General features: G+C 39.5%; 1 protein-coding gene and 1 long non-coding RNA gene across 4 annotated transcripts in view; one reads left to right on the plus strand and one right to left on the minus strand.

The window, feature by feature from the left end:
* The window catches only part of LOC137980385 (lactadherin-like), a 9732-nt gene extending 137 nt beyond the window's left edge, over window positions 1-9595 (plus strand). The window contains exons 1-4 of one of the 3 annotated variants that reach the window (XM_068827823.1): window positions 1014-1176; window positions 4713-5081; window positions 6150-6478; window positions 7602-9589. In XM_068827823.1, the coding sequence (XP_068683924.1) occupies window positions 4715-5081; window positions 6150-6478; window positions 7602-7754 (849 nt within the window). In that variant the 5' untranslated portion in view covers window positions 1014-1176; window positions 4713-4714 and the 3' untranslated portion in view covers window positions 7755-9589. Of the gene's footprint in view, window positions 1-1013; window positions 1177-3930; window positions 4139-4712; window positions 5082-6149; window positions 6479-7601 lie in introns of those variants that run through there. The other 2 variants (XM_068827824.1, XM_068827825.1) reach the window with 2 other exon arrangements.
* The window catches only part of LOC137980406 (uncharacterized), a 150965-nt gene that overhangs the window by 68093 nt on the left and 70372 nt on the right, over window positions 1-12500 (minus strand). The window lies entirely within an intron of this gene.

The raw sequence follows: 12500 nt of genomic DNA on the forward strand, positions 1-12500 counted from the left end.
CGAATGCATGTTTTGAATATCTGTGTATCAAACGGCTTTATTTATTTACTGTACATGACTGATGACACGCTTTTTTTGCACACTTCATAATATTTCCAGTTGATTTAACTTAAAACTCACACTCCAGAAACTTAAATGGCATGTTTCCAGAGAGATCAATTGTACAACAATAAAAGAAACTTTGCGAGTCCATCTTGCTGTTCGTACTCCATCAAAAAATTAGCAGCCAAACGTATCATGATTTTACTGCGCGCAACTGAAGATATTACCCGAAAAAATCACCAAAGAAACCTTCATGGGAAACACGTTAAAGGAATAATGTATTTCTCTTTTTTTTTTCTTTAAAAATCTATTGCCAAACCGTCAACCGACAAAATCCTAGGTTATCTCAATTACAAATTAAGATGTCAAGCTTAAAAGATTGCATATTCAGTGAAGTTCGGAGGGAGAATTACACCGGCCTTTGCCGCAATATAGTCGTCGAAAACATTCCCCATGCTTTAAATGTGTTTTTCTCAAATTAAAGCCAACGGTAACTTTCGAATTTGTTTATAATATTCCTCCCACGGTAATTATAGCGTGAATCTGCCGTCCACGCGTGTATTGGTGTAATGGAAGTAAATTTGACTGGCCGACGAAGGACATGTCAATCAATCAAAAAAGGTGGGCGGAAGGGATTTCGAAGGGGAATTTGGTCAGGCTCTATTTTTCGTTTCGCCAACTCCACATTACGTAGCAAGCGAAACTAAAATAGAGCCTGATCGCAGGTTATTACAGAGGCACATTCGGGGAATAAAGAAGAGTCAACCAAGAGTGTTAGAGTTGATTTCTGTTCCCCCAAAACGTTTTCTCTAACAACATCCGGCTTCAAATCTACTGACACTGGTTTGACACTTTTAAAATGAAATATTAAAGTGCCATTCTCTTTGGACTCCGTCTCATCAGCTGCTGTGAGAGAGAACCTCTTTAAACAGGCTTTCTTACTTCCTCTCATTAATAATTGACTGAAAATAAATCAACAGTTTTATACTGTTTACTTAAAACTGCGAATAGGCAAAAAACATCTGGAAAAACGTTGGCATACAGTTGTTGCCATTTGAGCGGTTAGACAAATCTTCAGATCAGTTTTGTTTAAAAACTTCTCTACCAGGCCTCTCTGTTGCTGATTATAACAAAGTAAGCTGTTTGTTGATTCCTTTTAAGATTTCCTTATACCAACCTGTAAATCGAGAGTACACTTAGAGTTTGTGTTTTTTATAAGTGCTTCCTAGTTCATAATGTGTTTTTACGGCATGCACCATAAAAGATAGGGTTTGTCACATTTTCAGAAAGAGCAGTTTCATCAGTAGTGTATTTTCATCATCGCGGAGTAATTAATCAACTGAGTAACAAGCCACTTAAACCCATTCACAGCTTTCCCCGAGTTTTCATCCTGTAATGCGAAAATGTGATGAGTTATTAATTTTTCAGTGGCCGTCTCACCACAACAGAAGTTTGTTGAACTAGCCGGTTATACCCAAAGATCATTAGGTTGTGAATCAATTGGCTGAGTTTTTCAATTTGGGCACCAAGTAATTAACGGTTAATACACGAAATTTAACGTTAAAACTCTTCATTTTGCAACTTTTCGGAGTCCGGTCATGAAACCATTATCAAGCAATGCAAGCGAGTGAAATTTATACGGACACAGCTATAACATACATGTAATTTTGTCAGAGGGGATCTGCCTAAACATTTAGGGTAGTCGAATTTCTCCATGAATATCATTTCAAGAATCAAGCAAATGATATTTCTGTTTCACTTTTCTGGAACACTAAACTGAGTTCATAGCTTTTAGATTATCAAGCACAAATTAAAGGCATGTTTGTTCTTTACGAATGCTAAAGGACAGTTTTTTGCGCCCTATTTGACACCGCTCACGGTGGCGATGTCTTGTATTTATTACTGACCAACAAAGCTCGCATCCTAAAAACTACGTTTGAATTTATCCACAAGCTCATCTTCAATAGAGGAAATTTAATCGATTATAGAAAGAGCTTTCGATGAACATATTTTAAGCGCGGAGAATTCCCTCAAGTAGCACCTTCTGAAGAAGTGCAATTTTGAGGTTCTCCCAGGGGGAACAAGAGAACGTAGCTAAAGTTTTATAAACTAAGGAACAGGGGAACAAAGACATATCTTAGGAAACAAGGGAACATAAGCCATTTCAGGGATCAAAAAGCTGAAAACAATTTTGGAAGTACTTTCGGGAACAAGGAAACACAAGCAAATCTTTAAAGAAACAACCCCCCCCCCCCCCCCTCCCCCGGACTCAGAGGTCTTCAATTTTAATTAATTCAGTACACTAAATGAAAGAAGGTTAACCGGTTCCTAAGTAATCTTGAGACCATCTTTACCAGAAACGACTCAAGACCATATAACCTTGGAAACTTGGACTTTGATCAGTATTCTAACTTACAGTTAGGAGTTTAAGAAAAGACGACAGCTACGGCAACGATAACGCTATAGAACAGTTATATGATGGTTAAAGGTGGAAGAATAATCTTGCTGCAAGTGCACCAAGCATTTTAGCACATATTTTCCGGTACTTTGCATAACAACGGCGTTATGTTATGTTTAACGCTGAATAGCTTGTGGGGTCGTGCACAAATGAAATCATATCAGGCTCTAAGTAGCCTATACTCATGCGCTGCCAGGTTATTTGTACTTTTGTTTACAGTTTAATAATAATAATAATAATAATAATGATGATGATGATGATGATGATGATTATGATGATAATAATAATAACTTTATTGTACACCACAAAAAGAGGTATATAGGTGTTACAAGAATCTATTTGAGAGAAGTTGCTCTTTATCATGTGAGTTCATTGACCTATGTTTTACGGATATTTCCGAGTCACGGGAGAAGCAAGCGCTGAGACACACACACTTCAGGGGCCAGTTAATGCCCAAGCCATTTGTGGGTTGTGGATTGTTTTTTCCCAACCACATTGCCTCCGTTTTTGATCTGTTTAGTTCCAATCCCGAACAACTTTTAAAAGCCTCTAATTTCTCAAAAAGTTTTACAACTGAATCTATGTCTCGCACGAAACAGGAGGTGTCGTCTGCATATTGTGAAAGCTTATACTCCTTCCCCTTTAGTTAATATTTATACCCATTATCGACTGGTCATTTCTTATTGAAATTTGCTAAAAATTCAACAGCAATAGCGCTTAAGTTTGTTTTGGAGAAATTCTTAAATGAAAATGCCACCAGAAAAAAATACCTTAACAATCTATAAAAAGAAATGACGAAAACCATGCTTTTTTAGCTGTAGGAAAGGTGCTAACAATATGGTTGCTGTCAAGAAACTTTTAGTGTAATTTCTGGTGTGAAATTTGCGGGGAACCTAACTACTTTTGACCTCTTCATGTCTTCGATCGTACGGTAAAAACATTTGGGCTAAACTGTCATGTACGGTAGCTGTTGTGTATCATTTTTGCATGGAAAACCACTTGTCAAAAATACTTTTTTCAAATCCTTTCCCCCAAAATACGCTGAAATGATGAATCTCAAAATACCGGACTTAGATTTAATCCGAAGTATCCTCCTCGAGCGTGGATACTTTGGATTCATGATCCGTTTTTGGATTTTGTCCAAAAAAGAGCAAAATCCATTTTTGGATTCAAGAATCCGTTTTCGGATTTTCCCAAAAAAACACACCCTAAATGTGAAATTTAGAGGCACGCTGTTCCATCCGAAATCTAATGGCACTGCTTAACTGACATTTTTTAAATGGGAATAATATTAAAACACCATTCTTTTTAGATTCGGTCCCACCAGTTGCCGTGAAACGTGCTTTCTTCGGCTTTCTTCTCATAAATAATTGATTAAAAATAGAGTAAATGTTTGTGCCGTTTTAAAACGACAGGAAAACACCTTGGCAGTTGTTCCCGTCTGTGCGGCTTGAAAAATCTAAAGATTTTTGTATCGAACTTCTCTCTACCAGGTCTCTCTGTTGGTGATTATAACAAATACCTCAGTGGTCGCGAGTGCACTCACGGAGACGTTAACCGTTAATTGCTCGATGCCCATATTGAAACTCTCAGACCGATTTATTCCGTGATAACCTGACAAACTTTGAGTATAAGCCGGTTCGTTCAACAAACTTCTGTTTTGGTGAAACATTGAAAAGTTAATTAATCAGCGCGTCTTCGGGCTACAAAAATTAGGGACTTTAAGATCTACGACGCGGTCGTCAACGAGAACGCCACGAAACAACTACAATATCATTGGTTAAAAGAGGAAAAATAATCGTGCTGCACGTGCGGCACGCATTTTAGCAGATATTCGTGCGGTGCCATTCCGGTTATCCTGCCAAATTTTCGTGTTTCAAACAGCCATCGGCGAAGCACCAGATGTTCTTTAAAAACTAACGCCTTTAGAATTTATATGAAGAACGTGGGAACCTACTATAAATTTTCATTTTTCTCTTCTTCAAACATACCATTATCAATCCAAATTAGTTGTTACATATTTTACTTGACGACTCAGAATAATCGCAAAATGACTTCCATAACGCTAAGTTTCATATTCAAATGCCGTTCTCTGCTCAAACGCCGGACTTTGACCTAAGCTTTATGAATCTAAATCAAAATTTACTAGCGCCTTGTAATAAAAATACTCTACAAATTGTGAGACTTTAAAAATTGTTCTTTGTCGACACAGGAATGAATTTTGCCGTGATATCTCTACTCATTTACTTGGTGTTGAGGTCAGAATTTGCGAGTTCTTGCACAGCAACTTACTCCGCGCAGGGACAAGTTCTTCGAAACCACACCATCAAGACAGAGACCGCAGACAAAATAGAAGATTGTATCTGGCGTTGCATGGCATATTCCGGATGTACGAGTAGCAACTTTTATCCTATGAACAAACGCTGTGAACTGAGTGACAAGACGCATGCGTCTCATCCAGAAGACATGAGGAGCAATCCATATGCCGTATATATGGAGAACACTTTCCGTCCTATACCTTGCAAAACTCAGCTCGATTGTGGTATGGACTTGATATGCACACCGTCTCTGATTTGCGAAGGTATGTCATGCCCAAAAATGAAGTAATGTGGACTTTAAGATAAATAGGACGGCAATGTCGATGAAATGTCACCTTGAACTATAACTTTGTACTATGGTACGTCTTTCGTGAATCACGTGGTACAATGTGGGCGAATTATCCTAAAAGTAAATTGATTTCAGATTAATAATAAAGTGTGGAAGGTTCATTTGTTATGCTCAAGTTGTCGTCGAAGCCTCATTTCATGTCGTTGTTATGGAAAGTACCACAAAATATGAAATAAAATGGGTGCCTCACGTGCAGCACAATTAATTTTCCTCGCTTATTTTGAGGCTCGTTCGCCGCCTAATATGTTAAACGACTGACTTGATGGACATTAACCGACAGACCGCGTAATGAGCTGAAGTGGATTAACAATTTGAGAGGCTAATCCATGTGTACGTGATGACGTAATTGTTAGGTTCGCAAGTGCGTTCGGGGAATTTAATATTTGTGTGGAGTGTTCAGAATCTGATGTAATCTTCGGGAAGGTTAATTAAGGCTATCGGAGTTGTAATCTTAAGAGAATCGATTCCATGAAGCCTGAGTAAAATACACTGATTCCAGTGAATATTCGTACACCAACTGAACTGAAACAACGATACGGGAAGCCTGGAAGACCATTGTCGTAAGAAAGGTGTCGCTTTATTATTCTTTGTATTTTACCAAGAGGTCTAGAGAACAGGTGAGACATGTTAACTTTTAAATACAAAACAACGATTTTCAATGTTGCGGAGCAACATGTTTCGGCAGAAACTCCATCCTTCCTCAGTGCAAGTGTTACATGAGAGGCAAATCTGAATATAAATATCTGACAAATGTTAATGAGTACAAATACAACACAAAAATGTATAAAGCGTGCAAATTACAGAGGTAGGCTTGAATAAACAGGTTGAAGTTGTTGATTAAGGAAAGGGCTTTCTCACAGGATGTGAGTTCGAGTTCCAGCTAGCGATTGCTTTTACGTAATTGATCATGCTGACACACGCGGCTTTCCAGCTCAAGGTTCAACCGTGAAGACCTTAAAATTTGTTACCACTCTAACCACAGAATGCCGCAGTCATCCGCTTGGAATGGAAAGTAGGGCAATACCGGACTCAGCGGTGACGGCTTCTTCAACATGGGGAGCCGCACATGAACCCTGGCAAGCCAGGCTCAACAATGCGGCAAAAAGTCAAAGTACTGGCTCTTGGTCAGCAGGAATATTTACCGTTGGACAGTGGTTGCAAATTGACCTTGGCAAGGAGACAGTAGTGACAAAAATAGCAACACAGGGGAGGCCTAGTTATGCTCATCTTCAGTGGGTATCTTCATACAAAATTCTGTTGAGCTTGGACGGAACAAACTGGAATGCGTATCGAAGCGATGGTTCTGAAAAGGTAAATGTCGTTTGAAAAAGACTGTCCTCAAGATCATTAGTAGAGAAATAAATAACTTATTCAGGAAAACTAGAGGAAAGTTTAAAATACAGTACTGAGATAAAAAAAGAGACCACTACGATGGCGGTTTCGCTGTTTTTAGGTCGTAACGGGGTCAAACGAAAAACTAAGAACTGCACATGAGTAGCTCACACTTACAACATTTCTAACATCTCGCGCGCACTTATAGCTATGTAGTGAAGGAGCGGAAAGGGGGTGGAGGGGGGGGGGGGGGGGGAACTGGTAAGGATATAGTCATATCACCTTTGGCAGAACAATGATTCCCACCTTCGTATTTGCCGGCTTGGCCAAATTTCCGTTTCGCCGTATGGTTTTCGCATTGCCTATGCATGGGCGGCAATTTCTTAACCGCATGAGCAAAAGATGTCCAAAGTTTTCAAATTTCAATCCATTGTTTATCGTTAACAATTTAACTGTGGATGACAAAAAATACTCTCACTTTCTTTACAAGGTTAAGTGATCACGAGACTTTTATACTATTCCTTAATTTTTTTTTTCGGGAATTGGAAAGAATGAGTGAATGACAAAGCAAGCTCGCCGATAAAACTTGTTGTTTGATCTTTACAGCTCGACCACGCATATATAGTGGTTCGCTGTGACGTCAGAATCTACCAAAAGACAGACATATTTAAGCAATAGAGGACGTTTTTCGTGTTTCCATAGCCTCATCTAAACACGAGGGGAAGTTGGGAGAATTCGAGACAGTAATGCATACCCAAGACGCAGTCGAGGATCCAAGACGCAGTCGAGGGTTTGCATAACCGTCGAGAATTCTCCCAACTGCCCCGAGTGTTTAGATGAGGCTATGGAAACCAGAAAAAAAGTCCTGTATTGCTTTTATATATGATTTCTCAAAGATAAGTCGACAAATGAAGGAAAATGCTGGGTTTTTTCTTCTAGATTGAAACAGATTTTCTTGATACACGCTCATATTTCCTATCAGCCAATCAAAACGGGCGTCTGGCAACCAATGAGAGTGCGCGTACTATCCTAATTATTTTATAAAATAAAGTAGCAGGGCACTACTGGGACATAATTGACATAGCTAAATATTATTTTTCAGGTTTTTAGGGGAAATTCAGACATTGGAACAATTGTCTCGCACAAGTTGGTGCCAAGAATTACGAGCAGATATGTTCGCTTTTATGCAATGTCGTGGCATATCAGCATATCCATGAGAGTTGAGCTGTATGGCTGTGTTATTAACGGACCATAACTTTTCATTAAATTGCAACCTCACTCTAGTGAACGAAAATCTGTAAATAACCTAGTACTCATTGTATGGAGGTTAAGCCGTGTTCTTTGTCTGTCTTTCGTAAGAATTTAGTCAAGTTTTATAGTAGTAAATCGTACGTTATATTATAGAAGTAAATTCTACGTACGTTAAAAGGGGAAGCAGCGCTGGCGCAGTGGTGAGAGCATTTGCCTTTCACCGAATTCGACGTCATATGTGGATTGAGTTTGATGGTTCTTGTTCCGAGAGGTTTTTCTCCGGGTCTGACTCCGGTTTTCCCCTCTCCTTGAAAACCAACCTTTGATTTCATTTGATTTCAGTTTATTTGTAGTCTCCCAAATTAGTAGAGCACTCGGCTAAATAACCTTGAGACTTAAATAAAGTGATTATATATATTATCATTCTTTCATAACATTTTTCAAATGGCTGAGATGGAACTTGTGTATGATTATTAACCCCGGTGGATGAAATGAAGAGATTATAGTTTTCCGATGATGACCCGAGGATACTCGGAGCACTCGCATTTTTCCGAGTATCCCCAAGTCACCATCGGAAAAAAACAGTATCATCTCTTCAATATATTTAAAGTGACCCTGTGATCAAAAAATCAGTTCTTATTTTTCTTTGGATTTCGAAACTATGTCAACTAAACCCTAAGCGAACAAAGTTTTTAGCTTTCATTTCAAGAAGACTCCTGTTTATTTTAACTGGAATTTTCCAATTTAATGGCCCGCCATTACGAACTTTAAGATCTTGACAGAGCTGGATCGAGGAAATGACGTCAAAGGCTTACTAGTTTAACTTGATGGAATGCGTGTGTATGCCGCAGAATTAATATACAACACGGTAGTTTTGGGCTTTCAGACTTTTAAAATCGCGTTTTGCATATATAATTAAGCTGCATTCACACGCTGAAATTTTAAGCTAGTGAACCTTTGACGTCACTTTTCCCTGGATCCAACCCTCTGAGGTCCAATCGGTCACTTTTGAATGTGCGTAATGGCGGACCATGAAATTTGAAACTTACACTCAAAGTAAACGGCCTTTGGATAAAAGTCAAAGTGCAAAATTTAGCCAGGCAGGTGTTAAGCAAACAAACTTTCAAAATCTGGAGAAAAAAACTGAGGAAGTGAATTTTTGATCACAGGGGCACTTAAAATTATCGGTTTTATCTATATAAATTTGCACGTTAAAAATGTTTTCGCGATGGTGTATACCCACTTCAAAAAACTGACTGGCTATCCAGCTTTTATTTAAATAAGAATGTAATTAATTATTATAGTTTTATAATTTATTAGAGTGTTCATCGTGGCTTGTTAAGCCCATGAGTAGGAGCTTTCCTCTCCCATAACCTCCCCTACTAGTCACCTTTTGCGCGTATCTTTCTTTTTCTGGACCACACGAGTCCTTGGGATCTGCGCGCACTGTTTAGAATGGCCAATCAGAATGAAGTTATTATTAAACGAAGACAAAAATAGCAGAAACATTGTATGCAAATTGCTGTAAAATGATGTAAATGTGAGTCTCCTACAGAAGGGTTAGTTCTAAAATTAGACAGATACACGCAAAGTTTGGCCCAGGGATAGAGTGCAGAGTGAGGCTCCTGGTCAGCGGCCTCAGCAAACATTGAATCCTGTTTTCAAGGGAACTCAAAATCATTAGACTCTTTCATGAATGAAATGTATTGTAAAATCTGATTAAATGAAATGAAATTCAAATAGATAACCGAAGATGGTCACACAAAAAAAGACAACGATCAGGTATCAATCGAAACGCAGAGTGAACTCAGTTTTAACGGCAAATTCTTAATTTGGGTCACATGTTGTCTGAGAGCAATAACACAATAACACTTTCGAATCGTGTGACATTTGTTGAGCCCGCGGACCATTGGGACACTGTCTATGCAGACTATGTAGTTCATGTGTCTCTTAATATAGCGTATCCAGTATTATGAAGAAATACCCCTGCATAAGTTCCCTCACGCATCCTGGTATACCGCTATATACCCATGTAAAAGCCTATTTTAAACACAATCTAGAGTTTGTAAATCTGTCACAACACTGATAGAGGTGATTGTATGTGACGACGCGTGGGATCTGAAGAGGAAATCGAAGCGTCCCAAATACCCATCAAATCACTCAGGACAACGCAGATAATAGTGGGTGGGTGAACTTTGTTTATGTGGCTGTCCATAAAATGAATTTTCGAAAAGAAACATCGCGATTTGAAGTTTTTATGGAACATTTTCCTCGATCAGTTGAATCGGCCGTTACAACTGTCTCAAAATAACGTGACGTCACGCGCTCTCGCATCCTCAGGGTTGTCTGCCATTTGGTGGGCTCCTGAGAATTCAGAGTGTTCAGCCTTGGTATTTTATTATAACCGTTGACGACTCAATTCGCGTCGAATCTGGAAAAAAACCACACAGGAAGGAAGCGATCCACAATGGCAATAAGGTTAGGCTTTTTATTGAGAGTTTTTTCGTAAAATTATCTTCTCAGGTCTTTTATCGGGATTCCCATGCAAATCCTTATATTTTTGTTGGCTTTACCTCACACTGAGCTTGGGGCGCCTGTGATATAACATTTTCAAGGAGTATCGAAATCGCTTCCAAGGAAAAAATGAAGATTACAACTGGAAAATTATTTGCTTGGTTCCATGATAGGGAGACTGACAAAGCACAGACACAATGCTTCATATCGTCCAATTTTAGTCTCTTTTGAATTGATTAAAACAAGTTCATTCATGACAAGTGTGTATAGTTTTTTTAGATTACTGTTGTGACACTAAAACGATAGCTATCACATGATCATCGGTCTTGTGCGAGTGATATCCGTGGTAGCAACATAGGCCCGCTTTTCGGGCCCGAAAGTTTTCGGGACTTTCCTGGGAAGGATTCGAACCGACGACCTCCGTAACACAGTTGCTTAATTAAAAGCCCGATTAAGCTAATCGTAGATTATTACGGTTTCAAAGATTGACTTATACTTTTGTTTTTCTTTAGCCTAAAATTACATAGTTAAGGGTTTTTTGACGGAGAAAAATTCATACCTCGTTTGGTACGCAATCGCGGATTAGTGTTAATGGACTTTTCAATTTGAACAAGTGGGCTAAATGCTGTCATAAGAGGAGGCAGTGTGACCGAGTGGCCGAGTGGTTAGGGCCCGTGCCTTGAGATCCAGAGATCCTGGGTTGAAAACCGCGTTCTGACCACTCACTGAATTTGTTTCCGGTAGTACTTGGCTCAATTTCCTGGCGCAGTTGTAAAATAGCCAACTGGTTTGCCTCCCGCCAGTTGGGATTCTTAACAATTGTGTCTATTCAATGCTCAGAGATATTAGCTACTAGCTGCTCTGAAATCCGAGGGTAAACAAAGTTGCATTATTATTATTATTATTATTATTATTATTATTATTATTATTATTATTATTATTATTTCCTATTGGGATAAACTGTTTCAACCAAAACCCGTGGCAGGGATGGCAGACAAGTTAGCGCACTTGCAAGAGCACTTGCCCCCCACAGGAGCCCATGTGGTACATTTATTATGACTCTTGCCCCCCCCCCCCCCCCCCACCTCCCATGGTGACCCGGGTGCGACGCCCAGCGTCACATGTGGGTTTTCTATTCTGCTTCGTGAGGTTTTTCTCCGGTTACTCAGGTTTTCCTCTCTCCTCAAAAACCAACCGACGTTCTTAACCCTGTGCAGTGTCCGCCAACAAGCGCCCCGGGCCAGCGCTAAATGAACCATATTCCGGTCATTCCGTTCATTCTGCTATCCATAATCGGGAGCAGAATATTCCGAAAACGGAGTAGGACCCAAAAGAACATGAATACCGTCTATTCCGTGTATTCCTATTTCGGAATCGTACCAAAGGAACGCGCCCTAATTATTGTTCCGTTTTTATTACCGTATCTTTACTTGCAAGAGCACTCCGGTGAAACGTGGTCTCGATTATTTATGGATTGGGTTGGGCTCGATGCCTGTCACACCTTTTCTTAGGTCTTTGAAGAGCCAGTCTGAGTTAGGTTGCCTTTTAAACTGTTGTAACGTGCTCCTTACAGTTTTAAGATTTCTGATGGTTTGTTGTACTGCACAAACCTCAATGAGATCAATGTAAAACCCAAGTGAAATACAATGGAACCTCCATTAAACAGCCACCTATTAAGCGGCCACCCTCTATTAAACGGCCAGTAATCAAAGTCCCGAAATAATTGCAGAATAATATTGTAAATCAAACTTCTTTTAAGCGGTCACCTCTATTAAGCGCCCGCGGACACCTTTTGCCCGTCCCGATGAGAGTTTTCCTAATGTTTTCACCTCTATTACACTTAGTTTGGCTTTTCAGCAGCAGACTTCCTTGCATATTATTTATAAATTAATCATGAACCCGTAATGCAACGTTTTAGTTACAGACATTACCTCCTCTTCAGGTTAAAAATCAACTCAAGGAGGGATTACGTTTTTTCAAACGTTGGCCGTGTAGCACTTACATTTGAACAGACTTATCTGATTGGAGTGTGACGGTGAAGTGCTAAGTATATACCCCATATGAACCATGTGAGCGTTAGCCCTACTGATGGAAATGGGGCCACACAAGGACAGAGAAAAATTCTGACCAGGGTGGGAATTGAACCCACGTAATCCCTCCTTGTACTTGTACATGTTCATTGCCGTGACTTTAACATCGTCAGTTCCCACAACCTGCTCCCGTCTGACCTTGTAGC

Source organism: Montipora foliosa, chromosome 12 (assembly GCF_036669935.1).
Source record: "Montipora foliosa isolate CH-2021 chromosome 12, ASM3666993v2, whole genome shotgun sequence".
Classification (NCBI taxonomy): Eukaryota; Metazoa; Cnidaria; class Anthozoa; order Scleractinia; family Acroporidae; genus Montipora; species Montipora foliosa.